The following is an 18,112-nucleotide window of genomic DNA, read 5'->3' on the forward strand; positions in this document are numbered from 1 at the left end:
TCGCCTGGATCCACCCATGATTTTCTGCGTTTCGGATTATCAAAATAGATGCACTTTTCATCCCCAGTAACAATCCGAGACAAAAGACTCTTCTTTTTTGCCTGGCGATCAACGAAATGCAAATGTTCAACCGGTTCGCAATGGCACTTTCCGATAATTAATGTGGAACCCATTTCCCTTCTTTCTGAATTTTTCCCATTTTATGTAAATGTTTGGTAACCGTTGTACGATCAACATTTAATGCTCTGGCAAGTTCTGAAGTGGATCGTGTTGGATTTTCGTCCAATAATGCTTGCAAATCTGCATTTTCAAGCTTTCTTGGTTGTCCCGAGCGTTCTTTGTCCTTCACATCAGTATCACCACTTTTAAAGCGTCTAAACCAGTATTCACACGTCTTAATTGATGGGGCAGAATCACCATAAGTTTCCACAAGAATTCTATAACCCTCAGCCGCAGTTTTCTTTTGATTAAAAAACAAAAGCAACGCATGTCGAAAATGCTCTTTCGGAAGTTCCATTTTTACGATGATATAAATACGACTGTTATTGCATCTATTGCTGTAATGCTACTAAATGTCATGGATAATGTCAACACTAAGAAACAACAGTTATCGGAAACAGCTATTGGAACAAACTGACACTACAGCCATCTGTTGCAAAACCCTCAAAACTAAATCACACTCCTAATATATAAATTTTCATCCGTAACACTGTACAGTCATAGACACAGAGGTTGTGACACTTTTTTTTAATGAGTCAGAATTTTATAATAAACAAACACTCGACAGTATTACAAACTATATAAATAAATAAAAAGTTTACAAATGTTAAATGTATATGTTTATGTCTCATTATACATATACGTATACCTCCAAAATATAATAAAACATAATAAATAATTATTTACATAATAATTTATTATGTATATAATAAAAAAATATAATGCAAACACAAAGAAACAAAAATCCGAAAAAAAAATTATCACAACTCGGTCTCGAACCCAACTTGCGCGGATGGCAAAATATGGGTTTCGCGCTTAGCCACTGGACTACCGCGCTTCGCGCCGAATTGTAGCTATTCATGGTACTTTCCGTACCGCTGGAAAATGCTCACTTTTAGATGTAAATTTCTCCGAAACCAAGGCTCATACACCCAAACCCTCGAACACGACATTAATATTTTTACCTTCCCTTTCGAACGCACTATACTCGTTCGAAAGTAGAGTTTACATGGGAAAGCTTCCTAGTGAATAGTTTGGACACGAATCATGTATCATTACCGAGCGTAACGAACTAGTTCACGTCCACTTTGTCAGGCGGCGCCAAACGTCAGGAGGCTGGTGGCCGCTCTCAGGTTTCTCTCTGGTATTACATATGAGTATTACATATATGTACTTTTATAAAGCAGCCATGGTGTTGCGCTGTTTCACGGGCTAGTAGTGAAAATCCGAAAAATAGAATTACATACTTAGAAACCATTTTTTCTGTATTTTAGATTATTACCGGCAGTCACGACTGCACCATTCGCTTATGGACTTGGCTGCTGGGAAATCCAGAGCCACTTTGACGAATCACAAGAAAAGTGTGAGGAGTATAACATCGCATCCATCACTGTTAGTAGATTTTAATATTTATAAATTATAAGGCACTATACTGTGATGTTCATCGTCTTTAATCTTACTTAATTTGTGTTAATTACTAGGTACATGTTTGCCTCGGCATCCCCGGACAATATTAAACAATGGAAATGTCCGGAAGGGAAGTTTATACAAAACTTGTCCGGCCATAACGCAATAGTAAATTGCCTGGCCGTGAATGGCGAAGGGGTTTTGGTTTCCGGAGCCGATAACGGTTCCATGCACCTTTGGGACTGGAGAACTGGGTATATTATACGCAAATGATTCAGATAATATCCTTGTGAATCTTAGAGGAATATTTGTTGATAATCGTAACGATTGTTAATTTTTAAGATACAATTTCCAACGGCTACAAGCGCCAGTTCAGCCTGGGTCAATGGACAGCGAAGCCGGTGTCTTCAGCGTTACATTTGATGTGTCGGGCAGTCGCATGATAACAACCGAAGCTGATAAAACAATAAAAGTATATAAACAGGACGATACTGCCGTAAGTAGATTTTGTATAAATAATATACTGCGCTCGTTATACATTCGAATAATATTGTGTAGTCATATGTTTTCGGGACTGTCTGGTTATTGTTTTTTCGACTTTGCATTCATTGTTATCCGTATTCCTTTCAGACGGAAGAGACGCATCCCATAAACTGGCGGCCTGACATAATAAAACGCAGGAAATACTGAACTCGGATTTGTGTTTTAACAAACTATTTTTTACAGTATTGACTATTTTGTATATAAATATTTTTACGTGCTTGACAAATCCACCGTATTTCGGCGCGCATTCGGCGTGAGCAGAGAACGATATGTTCCACGGCCATCTTCATCTCTACAATCTGCCCGACACTTCTCGAACTCGAATTCTCCGCGTGCCGTGTGTTGTAGTCATCTTCTTTTCTTAGCGTATTTGTCTTCAAGTTCATATAATTTAGAGTCGAGTTCTGCCATGGAGTATGTCTGAAATAAGATATTTATCGTTATACATTTATACTATCGAAACTATGTGTGTATATATATATATATATAACACTTACCCTTTTCTGGGTAGATTTTGAAAGACCTTTCAAGTTATTAATGTCGTCTGCTACCTGTAACAAATACAAAAATTATAACTTGAAAAAAGTTATCTGAGAAAGGTAACGTGATTTTTATGTAATACAAGGCTTTTCAACAACATGCCACAAATAAAGTGTATATTTCTTCACAGCTCTTAAATTTTTAATTTAATTTTAAATACGTCTAAAAGATTGTGCAACTACAAATCCAAGTAGACAAGATAAAAATGTTATACCCAAAACTCCTTGTACTCTGGCGATATGCTTTCTAAATACAGTATTCTGTCCTCAATGTTTTTCAATCTTTTATAAATATCTTTGGGTACAGGTTTGTTAATCCCCACTATACACTCTGCTTCAGAAATCCTATTATCTAGTATAGGAGAGCAGCTGATAGTATCATTTGCATCATTTGCAAGTGTTTTTAAAATGGATTGATCAACTGTCTGGGGTCCCCATGTGTTTAGTACTCTGTGAACTAAGAATAATTGCATATGTATATAAATGCTCAAGAACTGCACAAAAATTTGTTTGCAATGAAACATAGGAGGCATTGCTATATATCATTGTACTGGAGAGGTACAAATATACGAAGCAAGCGTAATAACAATTTCTTCCTCATAGAGAGGATCACCGAGAACAGTTGAACATGCTATCAGTACATTGAAAAAAAGAAAAAAATATATATAATTTATATTTTTTCTATTATATATTTCATTGTATGCGATTATATTATATATTTCTTTATGCATACGTTACCTTTTACATGACTTTTGGAATCTTTGTGTCGAATTAGAACAGCGTCCACTCTTGCACAGGAATTCTCATAATCACCATTCTTCTCACTATAAATATCATTATAGCCAATGTGCAATTAATTATAATCATGATTTATAACTATATTAATAATATGCATTATAAGATAAAACTGAGTGTTATATTATTTAATTGTTACATATTTTCTCTTTGATGATGATAATTAACCTGTGACAGCAAAATTCTTGTACATTCAGAGTGTCTACTTGTTGACGTTTCCTCTCAATGAATGCTCCTATCCTTCGATTCAATTCTTCCCAGCTCGCACGAACTTGCACGGAATCTGGATCAATAACAATTTCGTTTGATATTTTTTCATTTGAGCCTAAGGTTGCTTGGGCATCCTCTTCCTTTGCAGTTGTAGATGTAATAAGGTTTGCCATGTTCACAGCTGCGTCTAATAAGACGTAACTACTTTAATTTACAATAATTTATAATTTTTCTACCAGTTTCTATAACTCTACTGAGAAGTATCACGTGTCAGTACGTTCACTTCGCGATGCATTGTATATATAAATCTAACCTACACAAACAAACCATGCTTTTAAACTAACCTAACTTACACCAGCGCCAGCCGATTAAAGAGTTTGGTAGATAATTATCACTAAAAAACATCTTCGCGTCAGCTATGCAGCATACCGATGTTACAACAAAAATCTAGCAAACTCATAGAAGCTCTTATTAGAAAATCGAACGCGATCGAATATCTTTGATTTTAGCAAACATTTTTAAAACAATTTTTAAAGCAGAGGTCGAGTACGGTGCAGTTTACATTTAAGTAAAAAAGAGAGACAAAAATTGAGGAAGCATAATTGCTGCATGCATTTAGGATAGGATCATAGGACATGTTAGAAAACAAAAATAAACGGATAAACGGATTATTTACTTTTTGTCCATGTACATTCTTTGTTTTCTTTCCATTGCTCTCTCCCGTTTCATATATTTCTTTCTTCCAGATAGGAACCGCTGCTTTCAAGTATTGATAGCATATTCAACTGCCCTCAACGATTCCTCTCTATGAGGAGAAGAAATTGCTATTACAACGCTCGCTTCAGATATTGGTACTTCTCCGATACGATGATACATAGCAATGCCTTCTACGTTCCATTGCGAACGAATTTTTGTGCAGATATTGAGCATTTCTTTCAAGGCCATTGATTCATATGCTTCGTATTCCAGCTTAATTACCTTTAATTAATAATAAAATAATTATAATTACTCCTAAATTCAGAATATATTGATAACTGATGAATTTTTATTAATCTAAGCAGGATAAATATGCACATATTACATATTAAAATATATAATTAATCATTTAAAATATGAATATAATACATGCAATTGATTTTTATAATACCATTTCACCTTTTTATTGTTGAAATTATCCCGAGTGATCCCGACAAAATTACATATTGCTCCACAATTAGGAAACGTCACTAGCTTCATGATTTCTGTAACATTTAACTCCTCTTGCTGTAACTTGACGAAATTCTTTGACATCTCCATGTTATCCTATAAAACAGCATAAATCTAAGTAAACAAGTTTACAGTATCAATTCTATCTGTTAATCAAATAAATTTATATTATATTTTGATATATCTAATAAGCAGTATATTACTAATACAATTTTTAATTAATACAACAGATGCAAAATAACACTTTTATATAATAATCGATGGACAAACCTCCACTAAGTGTGGAATCACTGCAATTTCGTCTTTCTCTGACAATACAAGAGTGCTGTTTGGAGCAATAAACTCCTCGTTCAGTGCTATATTATTTGATTGCGTATACTTTCCAATTTAAATGTACGAATAATCCTGTCGAACAGGTCAGTGGAGGATAAACTCTCTTGTGTAAAAAATAACTTTTGTCCTAGGTATTGTTACAATTGATGATGGTGAAGACACCTATCACCGATGCTGATAGCATACGAGCGTTGGCGTGTCGTGCGTTAGCTGGCTTAGCACGTAGCGAGAAAGTTAGGCAAATTATTAGCAAGTTACCAATGTTCACGGACGGACAGATCCAGTCTCTCATGAAAGATCCTATTTTGCAAGAGAAACGTCAGGAACATGTCACTTTTCAGAAGTACGCTCTTGAGTTAATGGAAAGAGTGTCTGGTAAAGCGAAACCAACAGGTGCGGAATACGAGATCTCTTTAGTTAGTTTACACAGGGTAAGTTACTTTTAATACATGTAAGACGTTCCAAAATAGCAGCAGCTGTAAATTGTAAATTCTTCATTATTAAAATTTATTGGAAATTCTTACGATTATACAGTTTTTATAAATTTGATAATTATTTCTTTCTAAAACACTGTTTTTAAATAAAATTCTGCTTTTGTAGGCCAACGTTGTAGCGCAAACGAGGATACAATATAATGAACAGCAACTTAATCAATTAATATACCAACATCTTATATCAAGAGGTTTAAATGAGACGGCTAATACATTACACAGGGAAGCAACCTTGGAATCGTCCGCGATTGTAAGAGCTGCAGCGACATATCAACCTTTTACATACCGGAATCCTGTAAACGTAACTGTGAGTAAAAGAAACTGACTGAAAATCAGCTTTTATGATCTTGAATATTTTATGAGATGCACAACGTTAAGATAAATTGAAGGAAATCTATCAAAATGTTATTTGTTCTGTGTGTCGTAGCCAAGAAATAGTTTTTCTCCAGGTGCCCCTGTCAATTTGTACAATACAAGCAGGTGTACGCAAAGGGAAACCACTTGCAGAAACAGTACTACTCCCACATCGTCGTCTAGATTTATATCTCACACAGGCGCGTGTTCCGGTTCACCAGCCTTGAATAATAACATCCGCATGAAACTTACGGACTGTGCGAATCAAAATGTTGTTTCGAGTAACGTAAATCAGCCAATTAAGCTACAAATTAATCAAAAGTAAATTACGCACCATCTTTTCCAGTGTAGTTATAATTTGTCTGCCTTCTAACAATCGCTATAAATCGCACTTCACAGGAAATTAACGTCGTCCGATAGGCAACTTCTAGTCACCGCAACTAGTTCTCAATCTACGGTACAGGTCCAGCCAACGAATTGTAGATCTTTACAGAAACAAATCTCCAGAGAGCCGGGAGGTGGCGGAGGACTCGGTGTAGCTACTTGTAATCTATCCGTTACTCTCGATTCTATTATCACGGAATATTTGACCAACCAGCACGCTCTTTGTAAAAATCCTATGGTAACGTGTCCGCAATTCAATCTTTTCGAGTAAGTAATAAATTTCGTTGTTAACTTTTAATTAACAGCTATTTGTGCGATTCGAAAACCAGACTAAACAGATTAATTGTTTTACTTTACTTCTGTAAGATTTATATTATATGAACACTCTAATATTGTTATCAGGCCACACAAGTGTCCAGATCCGTGTGCAAAGAATTCTTTGCCGACGAATGTAACGATGAGATTAGCGAGACGAGAGTTCGGAATGGATAGTAGGAGATTGGACAGGAGGCATATTTATAGCCGCTTCTGTCCTGTAAGAACCTTTCGGCCTAACGAAGTCGGAGGAGTATTTACTTGTTGTCGTTTCTCGGTAAATCTGCATTTAATATCTTAACTCTGCCGAGCTATTTCCACGCATTGTATCACGCGCATCTTTCTTTAACTGTATCTTTGAATGCAGCCTTGTACACAATACCTCATTTTGGGCACCCATGCTGGAGACATCAAAATGTTCAATGTCCATACAGGAATGGAAGAGGCAACCTATCAGTGTCACGAATCATACGTCTATCATATGGAATGTAATCAGCGTGGTAATCTCCTGTTGACCTCCACCGCTTCCATGTCGGTGCTCTGGGATATAGGAGCATTCTTCGAGATGAAACTACCTCTAGAGAATGAGGATTACGTCGAGTTTGGAAAGTTACAGGATAGGATAATCGGCACGCAAGGAGAGAGCGCTACTGTGAATATCATACGTTTGAACGTTAATTCCGATCGCATTATTGAAACATTATATTTTTTTATCTGATTTCATATCTTCAAGTTATTTATTATTTGATAGGATTTTATACATTCCGTATTTTTATTTATTTTTTTGTTACAGATATATGATATAGGAACTGGGAAATTATTAACAACCTTGACACCATCAATCTCAAATCAATATACTAAAAATCGAGCAACTTTTAGTATGAACGACGAATTAGTACTCAGCGATGGGATCTTGTGGGACGTTAACTCGGGTAAAGAAATCCACAAATTCGACAAGTTGAATCAAACGTTAAACGGGGTTTTCCATCCAAACGGAATCGAGGTCGTGTCTAACACCGAAGTATGGGACCTGAGGACGTTTCACTTGTTGAAAACGGTTCCCACGCTCGACGAGATGGAAGTGATCTTCTCGCCGGTTAACAATATCATATACGCAGTCTCGTTAGATCAAGACAGCGAAAACGAGTCTCATTATGTGACTTCTTTCAAAACTCTAGATGCTTTGGATTACAATAACATTGGTAAGAGAGATAAATATTATTAAAGTTCAAAAATTAAAACAAGATTATATCCTGTTTTATCTTCTCGCAGACTATTCTTCATTTTGTAAAATTTGCAATTAATATTTCAGCGACTTACGACGTAAAGAAGGGAATTTATGGCCTTGCGTGTAATAAGTTTGACACTCAGATCGCCATAGTCGAGAATATGGGTGAATTTTCGAGCATACAGGAATCGTGTGCCAGGTTGTACGATGTTGGAAGGCGAAGGGACGACGAGGATGAGGCTGACGAGGACGACGAGGAAGAGGATCTTGACGCCAGCGATGATGACGGTTCTGCATCTGACGACAATAATGCAGATGGTAAAAAAATATCTTTGTCGTAATTTACGTTTCAGCGTTCCACGAACGTTATCATACATCTTAAAAATTCGGGTTATTCGTGTTAATCGATTTAAATTCGTCTGCGTGCTTCGTCGTTGCAGATGGTGATAATGCAGAGGCTGGCGCAGAGGATAACGGCGACGATAACGAGCAGAATGATAGAGAAAATAATGGTGATGATGATGATGACGGCGATGATGATGACGGTGGTGATGGAGATTCTGGTGACGACACCGGTACAGAATACGATCCCAACGCCGATATTCATGATCTATCGGACGATTTTTCCCTATCGGACATGGACATGGACGATCTGGAGATCTTGTTTTCGTGAATTTCGTGACTGTCATTGATAATTCTGTGCATATATATATAAATACATATACATAATAAGTATTAAAAAAGGAATTTTACCACTGTGCATTATCGCACGCTCTGAATGTATATTTCCAACCAGCAATTTGCTCGCGTCACATAAACGATGAACGTTGTTTCATGTACACGCGAAAGTAAACGCGTCTATATTTCTTCAATTACAGATGATTAATTGTAAATGGTTATTATCAGTCTTCTGTTTAATTATTAAATAAAATTGTGTTATATTCTTTTCAAGTGAATCGATTTTAGGTCTGTGATGTGTTTCTGCTCAGACACGAACAATTTTCGAATTGGCAATGGGCAGTAACTCGTTTTCTCGTCATCTAATAATTCGCAAGCATTGTAAAACGAACGAATTTTATACGAGTAAGAATATTTGTGTAGTGAAATATTAATAAGCTGACAACGATTTCCTAACAAGATTTGCGTGTGATAGGAATTAAATTTAAATTATCGAAATTTTTTTACACAATATACTTGAAAATCAAAACAGTTGTCAGTCACGCGTGTATAAGGGTAATTGTCATATCGGTCATACCCTTGTAATTGAACTACTCTGATTTGGCAAGGAAAACAAGGAAGGCGACAACGATAATCGTCGTCATATTTTGAATTAAAACGCGTATAGCTCAAAACCACGTATAATCATCTTTTTATAAATCTTTTTATAAATAACACGAGATCAAGAGATATTGAACGTGAAGATTAAAGCATTACAATTAAATAAATAATATTTTTAAGTACCGACAAACCGGCACTAATGTTAATGATCAAACTGCTTGTAAGGTTTCATATTTCGCGCCCAAAGTCCGAGCTTACGTTTTGCACTCTGTGCACTCTACGTACACTCTTTCAAGTCCAGGAACTTTACTCAGCTGACCCAGCTCTTGAAAATTTCCTGTTAGTACAGCGTCGATAATAATTGCGCAGTATGTACGGACAATATTATAAATATTTTGGTCGTTGTTACAATGTCCTCAACAATTGTATTATATTAGAAATTTTTTGCCACAGCATGGTATGTATAAATACAGTCTGATTTTATTATTATCCTATTTACATAACTTTGTTCTTTGTTAGAAATATTTACATCGCAGATTTTTTATTAGTTCGTACGTTTTAAGATATTGCAAATTTGGATAATTAAAAAAATGTCATGCATCTGTGAAATCAAAAAAATGTGTTATTTCTATTTCAGTTGAATATAAAGTTTTGCTAGAGCAGCATATTTTTATGTGAAAGCACTGTTAAGCCAAGCAGCACAGTCTTATTTGACAGTAGGAACCACAATACAAGGAAAGACAAATATCATAATGGCCAGCCACTCACACGATATAGTAAATGTGCAGGAGATAGCGGAGTTGGTTCAACTTCTTCGCCAAAATGGTGACGAAGTTCTGAGCGCTTCTAGTAAGCTCTCTCTGTCGACGAAATTGCTGCACAATCTGAACGAAGCCTTCTCGCTCATCGTAGTAGAATCTGAAGATCTGGATTCTTCGTTTCACGTGTGTAACAGCTCCAAAATAGATATATTTCGCGACGTGAAGTTTCTACATGATTTTGTGCAAAAGACTATTGGTTTAAAAGTGACGCATTGTCCTTCCGACACCAAAGTTGCCATCGACATCTCCAAGTTTAGGCACCTGAAGTATTTGGAGTTGAAGAAGGTGTCTGTCGAATTATTAAAAGGTCTGCAGAGTGTTAGGGGCCAGTTAGAAAGTATTATGTGTACTGGTAGCAAAGGAGTCTCCACGATCAATCAGTTGTTAGGTAATAACTGACACGTTTTAAGTTTACATGTAATGCAATGATAAAAAATGTACGTTAAATCTCAAATCTTATTCAATTTTGTTTTATGTACATAATTATTATACAAGATCAAGGTTTTTTTAAGGAAACATTGTAAAATATCTGACATTTGTAATGTTTCTTATTTACAGTCACATGCGGTGGTGACGCTGGCGCTGGATTTGTATGGGCATCTCTAAAACACTTGGTACTGTCTCACAATGCCCTTGAGTGTTTGGATGAGTCATTGGAATTAGCGCCTTGGCTTCAGACGTTGGACTTGAGTCATAATATGATTGCTAACGCCAAGGAGATATCTCGCTTATCAAACTTGAAGTATGTCAATCTAGGCTACAACAAACTGGAGGAAGTACCCATGTTTAATAAAACAGCATTGCATTCGTTGCAAGTATTGGTGTTGAAAAACAATTACATCGATAATTTAAATGGTTAGTTATATTATAATAACAAAGATTTTATTCGCAAATAGTATAAAATTATATGTTTTATATTATATTTTGGCCTTTTTTATTAGAAATTTATAAATTCCAAGTCCAAATTAGCAATTATAAATAAATGATAGTATCACAAACGTAATATATTTTTATATATTACATTTATTTTACACACATTGATATTTATATCAAAATTATTAATTTAGCTATAGTTATATTTTTTATCCTCATGTTATCAATTTTCTGTGCGATAGGTCTTCAAGGTTTAGAATGTCTAACAGAATTAGACTTATCATATAATTGTTTAATGGACCATTCAGTTCTATGGCCACTTGAGAAAATGTCTACTCTATTGTGGGTATCCTTGGAAGGAAATCCCTTATCATATCATTCGAAACATCGAATGTTATGTACAAAACATTTACATTCGAGTTTATCGAACAGCAAGGTATCTACATAGCAATAATAAAGATCACATTTAAAATCATGAAATGTAAAACAGTGCTAATACATTTTATTATAATATGAGACAGATTTGAGTAAGTCCTTGCAGTTTGTTCTAGATCATTTGCCGCTTTCAAGATCAGAAAAGATGCTGATTGCGGAAAATCAAGTTTTCACGATACGTACAGATCGATCCGCATCTCTAACCAGCTCGATATCTACCTGCGTGGATATGTATGATAGCCGTGAAAGTGAGGTGGATCAACAAACAGCATTAAGCAACAGTCTGGAAAAGAGCATAACAAAAAGCAAAAAAAAGTCAAACGTGAGAGAAGCTATTATCGCCGAAATTGATCAAGAAAAGGAAGAGCTCAAAATACTACCTGATGTAGTAGCGTCATCTCATTTGGGTAATTGCACTAAGACTTTTTATATAAATTGCATTTAACTTTTAAAGCATGTACGTTTTTGAGAATGTAATGAACGTGATGATATAACAATATATGTATACAAAATTCTTAAATAATTAATTAGCGGCAGAGAATAGAAGCAATGGTACAACAGATATTCCTCACAACGGCAAATTAACTTATTTGTTTTTTTAGAGTCACCAAAAGATTATTTGGAGACGAAGAAACGCATCTTAGCCTTACGAGAGAAGTATGGAGAGGATAATTGGTTAAGGAGTCACGCTGGAACTTCCGTCCAGGATATTATGGGTCTGCAGTCTGCCTCGCAACCGACATCCAATATACAGACTTTGGCTGACATTAATGTAGCATCATCTTTTTACGATACCCTGATTTACACAATGGGCAACGAACAACTCACCGGCGAGACTGAGTCGCAAGAAGTCGCAGAACAGCCGGAAAATATTCTTCAGGATGAAGAAAGTTTACTGGATGAACCTGTGGAAACAAACACGGCTTCTTCCGTGACTACGTTTGATGATTTGAATGAAGGTGAAAATTGAATAAAGTGCATTAATAATTAATAATTTAATAATATAATAATAATAATTTGTCAGTGACACAAAGTCTATAATTTCTTCTTTATTCTATCTTAGAGGCTGGAGATTTATATACCGTTCAAAAAAGAAAAAACGAGAGCGAGATGGAGGATGTTTTCCTGATAATAACTGCTGAGTAAGTTGCTATTTGGTCGCGAACGTGTATTTTCAAATTAAAATGATATACAAAATGTAATTTGCTGTCTTTTGTCTCATTCTTTATTATAGATTTGCAATTGTTATTAAAATTATATTGTTTTCGTAATTTCTGCAGAGAAATCAAGGAAAGAGACATAATTACTGGAAAATTAAAATACAGTTGGTCGATGAATTCCGTACTGTCCTGCGTCCTAGGTAGGAGCGATCCACCCACAGTCGATATTATCTTTGACACAACTAGGAAAGATAGGGAGAACAGGCGATATTTCGCCGAACCAGAAGATGCGAAGGTACTATATAAAAAAGTACTAGCAGTACTAAAAACTAAGCACAATGTTACAATCTAACGCATGATTTTTTAGAAAGTCGTGGCAACGATCAACGAACGGATCGAGATGCGACCGATTCTATTGAAGGTTTTCAAGTGCATGAAATGTTCGACACAGTTTTCGCAGGATGCGGACTACGTGATGCTCACTGTCAAGTCGCTGGCAGGTGTGCGTTATGATCACTACGAAATACCGTGTCCCTGCAAACGATTTTGACAATAATGGATCTTTTCAGGCGCAAAACAGCTCAAATGTCCCACTTGTGACAGCAGTTTGGTCATCGAGATAGAGACTTCACCTAACGTGGATAATCAGACCGTAAAGAGTTCTCAGCCAGCGGAGAATGCCGCCAAGATCAACCTGCAACATTCTGAATCATTCTCCAGTATCGGTAAGTCTTCTTGCATTCGCAGCATGCAAACCTTTACACTAGATTGACCAATATATACATATATACAACGTGCACAGATTGTACAATTCCCAATGACCGTTGATAACGATCCTTGACACGCAGTATTTAGTTTTGACCTGCCAGTTCTCGAGAGGCTTAACTCTTGCCAGACACTTGAAGTAGCAAAGAGATTTTAGATTGTTACAGGAAGGACGCTAGTGGATAGATGGTAGAGCTTGTTATCCGTCTGGAAAAAGTTACAAGAGCGCACGTTTGAATTCCGTAGCAACCAGAACTTTGCAATAACAGATATGTGATCTTTTCCTTTACACACATTAGGAGTGCACTTACCTTCTTACATACCTCGGAATACCACGTACTCTTGCTTTTAGTTATGGATCGTCTTGTGCAGCTCGTGCAAAACAATTAACTGTATGTTGAAATTAGCCTAAATATTATTTCTAGAAACTACTTCACGTCTAGAAAGATTAAATTAATCTTGATTTTCTTAACAATCCGATTTATTAATCCAATAATTGCGAATGTGCTCTAGAGAATGATAGTTTTTACATGTGTATATGTTGTTAATACATGTATGATGTATACGCAATGGCCAGCGTATGTCCGCGCGCGCGCGCGTGTCTGTGCGTTTTATATTCGATGGGAATTATAACATACTAATCCCGGTGCAGGTGGAATGGAGGGTGGAGCTAAATCCGTCACCACTTCTCTGGTGCACTCCGACTCTCACACCCAAGCTCAAGTCTGCTGTAAGCTTTAGCTACAATAATTTACGTTACACCATACTCTTTACTTTCTCTTTTTCCTTTCTGTAAATTCTCATAGCCGTTGAAAATTAAGTTTTCTTCCCTTTTATCTGTATTTTGTTTAAAAACCGAAATCGCAGTTCTTGGAAAAGAAGCCTGCGGCTGAGAAAACTTTTTCCATACAAATAAAAATTTAAATCCATTACGGTATCTCTTCATTTCTTTAGCTTTTTTTCTGGCACGCCAAGTCTGTAATTTGTAATTTTTGTTTGTAAGTATGGTATGACATATTCAAAAGAAGCCCATACACACATGCATTAATTTTATAATATAAGAATAAGTTTCGATAAGTTTCTTTAATTCGTTTCTTTTTTTCTTAATTTTTTAAGAAGATGGAACAATGTGAAATATTATTAATCTCTTTTTCTTAATTGACACTCACCATCGTTCAGGTTCAGCGACGAGTTTAGAAGAATCGAGGGAGTCCACGCCGTCTGCAAATGCCACGACGAAAAAATATGAGAGCGACATAGAAATACTCAGTAACCCAAGTCAAAGCAGCATCGAGGTTTTAGATGAAACGCAAAAGTTAGTATAACGTGTTCACAATATTTATTGTTCATAATATTTAGCGTCTTAGTTATAGATCATTCGTTACATGAACGAGATAAGAAATGACAATTAAATAGCACTATGCAATAGAAGTACAAGAAATAGAGCAAATGTTGATAATTACTTGTTCATTGTACGGATATAAATGCTGATATTTTATCGTAATATTTATATAGAGCGAACAATACACCAAGTCGAAAGCGCTCAACGGAAGAGAAACGTACCGCAATTGCCCCTTCTTTAATAACAATTCCGGATGCAACACCAATGATGGCAGGCTTGACGGAAAGTAGTTCTTCGGGTATGTAGATGCATTTAAAAAATAACATATTTAATAATTCAATGACTATTACTTTATTAATTTAATGATTTCATGCTTTAATATTTTTTAAAAATAGGATCGATTGGAGTTTTTATGAAAAGAATATTTTCTGGTAAACTGGTGTAAACTACAATATTATAACAAACAAATAATTTGTTTGTGTGATTTTTGCTTATGTAACTATATTATGACTAGTCAGTTGAAAACAGTTTTAACTTCAATTTTTATGGCAACTTGGTAAAACTGGTTTTACTTGCAGGTTCATTGACAGATAGCATATGTACGACATATGAAAATAAAATGACCAAATCTATGAACATTGATGCAAAATCTCATAATAGCGAAGACGAAAGAGAGACTACACTCGCTTCTGCGACAAATCTGACGTCGATGTTAGGAGGTAAAATTAGCGCGAATTTCTTATCTCATAACTCTGCATTACTAAAAATATTTGATTATATAAATAAAATTACGATGGATACTTTATTGTTGCTTAAAGTGTTAAACTTTATCATATCACCGGTATGAGTATCGGAACCATGTGTGTCATATTATTCTTTATACATTTGTATCATTTTTTTGCTTTTTTATTATTAGGTTTACTTCAGAGCATCAAGATTGGTAGTAACAAAACTTTGAAGGGGGAGGAGGCATCGAACTTTGTACCCTCTGGAAGCTATGTGCAATATTCATATACCGATTTTAGCAGTGTAGATCATAGAATTAAGCTGCATATCATCCTGAATGTATTCGAGCACGAAAACGAGGAGCTAGTCCTTCTTCTCAGGGTATTTAGCTTTTTATAATTATTATTCACGGAATATAATCATATATATATATATAACAAGTCTAAACTTTTAAACGTGTCTCATATATAGGCGGAGATCCTGATGCAATCTATGCAAGAGACATTTCCTGGATGCTTAGTATTATCCACATCCAAGGTTTATGTTCTTAGAATTGACGGACCGGAAGGGTAAATGTTATCAAAAATATTCTTTCTTATAATGACATATTCAAAATTGCATGAAGTAATTTTTATTTTTTATGATTTGTCTCTAAATTCTTAATTATACTTAACTAAATAAAAAAAAGTAGTTTTACATCACATTCGCTCGGGAATTAAATTTCTTGAAATCTGGTAAAAAAATGATAAGAATTAAAAATGTTACGAGTAAACGAAAAATTTGCAACAGGGAGGACCCACAGCGCTGGCTTCATAAAGAGGTCAGCTGGACGATGGACAGACTGAGATCTTTCGTAGCGTTGCCATTCAAGCAGGGCGTTTTGATTGAGCTGCAACAGCCTGGCAAAATCGGCGAAGAGCACCTCACTATCACGTTGCTCTGTATTTTGCAGGATTTCCAGCGAACGTCGAACTTTTTATTTTATATTACAGGTAAAGCATATTATAATAGTAAAAAGTATACTGTGCAATGGAACCTAAAAATTAATCGAAAAGCGGGCTTTCAAATATATAATGAGCGATAATAAAAATTTTGATTTCTGTTCACGATGTCATTTTATTGTTGGCAGATTTACAATTGCCTCCGAGTTGCGAGGTGGAGTTCTCCATACCAGAACACTGTAGCGCCTTGATGCACAATCTGTTAATGAGTACTGCCAATTATCAGGCCGAAGACTCCGTGCGATTGCTAGCAATGTTTTCTTCCGCGGTCTTGAAATATCAGAATATCACCACTAAGCTGAAATTATCTGGCTTGGTATTAACGAGTTCGGCGCTGGTGATACTGGAAGACAACGTTCAATGGTTTATACCAGGCAGCAATCGCGTACCTCTAGCCGCTAGAGAACAAGCTATGAGCAATTTAATTGCGATAGTTAGTATCTGAAATCATCGTTTTTAGAAGATAATGTCTTCACGCGATTGTTTCATGTGATCTTTATTCAAAGCGATTGTATAAATGAAGATTTGCAGAGTAAAGCTTATCAAATATTATAACAAATTATTCTTAACAGCTTAGTAGTGTATTAATGATATATTTTCAGGAACACTGTGACACTTCGTTGACTTTGAATTTTTTGGATGAGGTTGCGGGCCTCGAGGAGACTTGGATCCTGGAATTCATATCTCCTGGTGCTGTTGAAGCTGTAATCAATTCTATACAGCCTCCATGGGAAGCGTTATTCTCAATACCCTTGCAGGTAACCACACGTGCTGTGCAGGATAATGCGGAGAAAGCTTGAGCAGCGTGTAAATCAAATCTTTAGTCTTTTCATTAATTTTATATATAATGTTGGGAAATTTCATTCTTGTCCTTCGCGTGGAAGATCCGATTTATTTAAAATCAGCTACGAACAAGGAAAAAACATGCAGTGCCCTTTTTCCAGGCATAGTTTTTTCCAATCCGATCTATAAATGTATAAAAATAAAAGTGATATTAAATATTAAATCAAATTAAAGGTTGAACTCTTGAAGAATTGAAGAGAATACACTTACAAGAGTTTTATTCAAAAGGCCAGTCTAGCGGATATGTATGTACATATATATCTTTCTGCGTTTTACACCATATTTAGATACTTTACACACACAAATATATATCATACACAAATATCGAGTTAATTAAGAAAATTATGGGCCATAATAAACGTCCTTGTGACGTTTGAATAGATTTTATATTCTTCAAAACTGCATAAACGGAAAATGTGTCTTCCTGAAACACCATACTTTCACGTATAGTGTTTCAGATAGAAATTATTGGTAGAATATGAAATACGTAGTAAAATTTTCAATGTTATCAAAACTAAAATATTGTTATCTGTAAATATTTCTAGTTGGGAATTTTCTTCCTTCTTGCTGACTTTTTAGCCAAATGATATTATCTGCAATGCAATCCCTTTTGCGCTCGCGCGAATTAAAACTTTCAAGTCTGTGTAGTAGTTACACTTAATCACTTCTGATGATAGACGTCCAACTGTGATATGTATATCGAATTTTACAATAAATATTGCGAGACTCAGATATTTACTGTAGATATTTATATGGAGAATATTGTAATTTATATTTTGTAATAAAGCGTGATGTAAATATAACTATGTTATCAAGATGTGCCTCTTTCTTTCAATATCCTATT

General features: G+C 35.4%; 4 protein-coding genes across 8 annotated transcripts; 3 read left to right on the plus strand and 1 right to left on the minus strand.

Moving 5' to 3' along the window:
* Positions 1 to 1,511: 1,511 nt before the first annotated feature.
* On the plus strand, positions 1,512 to 2,842 carry LOC113561800 (pleiotropic regulator 1-like). Of its 2 annotated transcripts, XM_026969016.1 has the most exons (4): positions 1,512 to 1,611; positions 1,701 to 1,880; positions 1,969 to 2,122; positions 2,257 to 2,842. In XM_026969016.1, the coding sequence occupies exons 1-4, from the start codon at positions 1,529 to 1,531 to the stop codon at positions 2,314 to 2,316; spliced, it is 477 nt and encodes a 158-aa protein (XP_026824817.1). In that variant the 5' UTR covers positions 1,512 to 1,528; the 3' UTR covers positions 2,317 to 2,842. The 2 variants fall into 2 exon arrangements, with proteins under 2 accessions (XP_026824817.1, XP_026824816.1); XM_026969015.1 differs by having other exon boundaries at positions 1,969 to 2,842.
* Positions 1,652 to 5,292, minus strand: LOC105284290 (molybdopterin synthase catalytic subunit). The gene is given in 10 exon segments (XM_011347681.3): positions 1,652 to 2,589; positions 2,667 to 2,720; positions 2,924 to 3,165; positions 3,447 to 3,532; positions 3,672 to 3,900; positions 4,390 to 4,428; positions 4,431 to 4,478; positions 4,481 to 4,691; positions 4,869 to 5,015; positions 5,190 to 5,292. Coding segments are annotated over 9 exon segments (1,122 nt in total). The 5' UTR covers positions 5,010 to 5,015; positions 5,190 to 5,292; the 3' UTR covers positions 1,652 to 2,517.
* A 96-nt stretch (positions 5,293 to 5,388) lies between these two features.
* On the plus strand, positions 5,389 to 8,979 carry LOC105284301 (protein mahjong). Its single transcript, XM_026969020.1, has 9 exons — positions 5,389 to 5,683; positions 5,853 to 6,050; positions 6,171 to 6,418; positions 6,497 to 6,748; positions 6,884 to 7,073; positions 7,164 to 7,448; positions 7,590 to 7,998; positions 8,109 to 8,342; positions 8,465 to 8,979. The coding sequence occupies exons 1-9, from the start codon at positions 5,399 to 5,401 to the stop codon at positions 8,695 to 8,697; spliced, it is 2,334 nt and encodes a 777-aa protein (XP_026824821.1). The 5' UTR covers positions 5,389 to 5,398; the 3' UTR covers positions 8,698 to 8,979.
* Positions 8,980 to 9,522: 543 nt separating this feature from the next.
* LOC105284317 (serine/threonine-protein kinase 11-interacting protein) lies at positions 9,523 to 18,079 on the plus strand. Of its 4 annotated transcripts, XR_894860.3 has the most exons (21): positions 9,523 to 9,759; positions 9,940 to 10,511; positions 10,682 to 10,978; positions 11,239 to 11,432; positions 11,538 to 11,838; positions 12,034 to 12,390; positions 12,495 to 12,573; positions 12,712 to 12,886; positions 12,959 to 13,091; positions 13,161 to 13,316; positions 14,009 to 14,086; positions 14,536 to 14,671; positions 14,872 to 14,996; positions 15,277 to 15,417; positions 15,615 to 15,805; positions 15,896 to 15,993; positions 16,214 to 16,416; positions 16,554 to 16,858; positions 17,028 to 17,183; positions 17,443 to 17,513; positions 17,814 to 18,079. XR_894860.3 is itself a non-coding variant. In XM_011347723.3 (20 exons), exons 2-20 carry the CDS (start codon positions 10,055 to 10,057, stop codon positions 17,461 to 17,463), a joined length of 3,603 nt encoding a protein of 1,200 aa, XP_011346025.1. In that variant the 5' UTR covers positions 9,523 to 9,759; positions 9,940 to 10,054; the 3' UTR covers positions 17,464 to 18,079. The 4 variants fall into 4 exon arrangements, 3 of the variants coding, with proteins under 3 accessions (XP_011346025.1, XP_011346016.1, XP_011346036.1); XM_011347723.3 differs by having other exon boundaries at positions 17,443 to 18,079; XM_011347714.3 differs by having other exon boundaries at positions 9,524 to 9,759; positions 17,028 to 18,079.
* The last annotated feature ends 33 nt before the right edge of the window (positions 18,080 to 18,112 follow it).

This window comes from Ooceraea biroi, chromosome 4 (assembly GCF_003672135.1).
Source record: "Ooceraea biroi isolate clonal line C1 chromosome 4, Obir_v5.4, whole genome shotgun sequence".
Classification (NCBI taxonomy): Eukaryota; Metazoa; Arthropoda; class Insecta; order Hymenoptera; family Formicidae; genus Ooceraea; species Ooceraea biroi.

Bases quoted from the DNA above. Each gene is read 5' to 3' on its own strand.
- LOC113561800 (XM_026969015.1), top strand. From the start codon at position 1,529: ATGGACTTGGCTGCTGGGAAATCCAGAGCCACTTTGACGAATCACAAG. The intron at 1,612-1,700 runs GTTAGTAGATTT...GTTAATTACTAG, and splicing joins ATAACATCGCATCCATCACT to GTACATGTTTGCCTCGGCAT. The intron at 1,881-1,968 runs GTATATTATACG...TTAATTTTTAAG, and splicing joins CTTTGGGACTGGAGAACTGG to ATACAATTTCCAACGGCTAC.
- LOC105284301 (XM_026969020.1), top strand. From the start codon at position 5,399: ATGATGGTGAAGACACCTATCACCGATGCTGATAGCATACGAGCGTTG. The intron at 6,419-6,496 runs GTAAATTACGCA...CGCACTTCACAG, and splicing joins AAGCTACAAATTAATCAAAA to GAAATTAACGTCGTCCGATA. The intron at 7,449-7,589 runs GTGAATATCATA...TTTTTGTTACAG, and splicing joins CGCAAGGAGAGAGCGCTACT to ATATATGATATAGGAACTGG.
- LOC105284317 (XM_011347714.3), top strand. From the start codon at position 10,055: ATGGCCAGCCACTCACACGATATAGTAAATGTGCAGGAGATAGCGGAG. The intron at 12,887-12,958 runs GTACTATATAAA...ATGATTTTTTAG, and splicing joins CCGAACCAGAAGATGCGAAG to AAAGTCGTGGCAACGATCAA. The intron at 14,087-14,535 runs GTAAGCTTTAGC...ACCATCGTTCAG, and splicing joins CACCCAAGCTCAAGTCTGCT to GTTCAGCGACGAGTTTAGAA.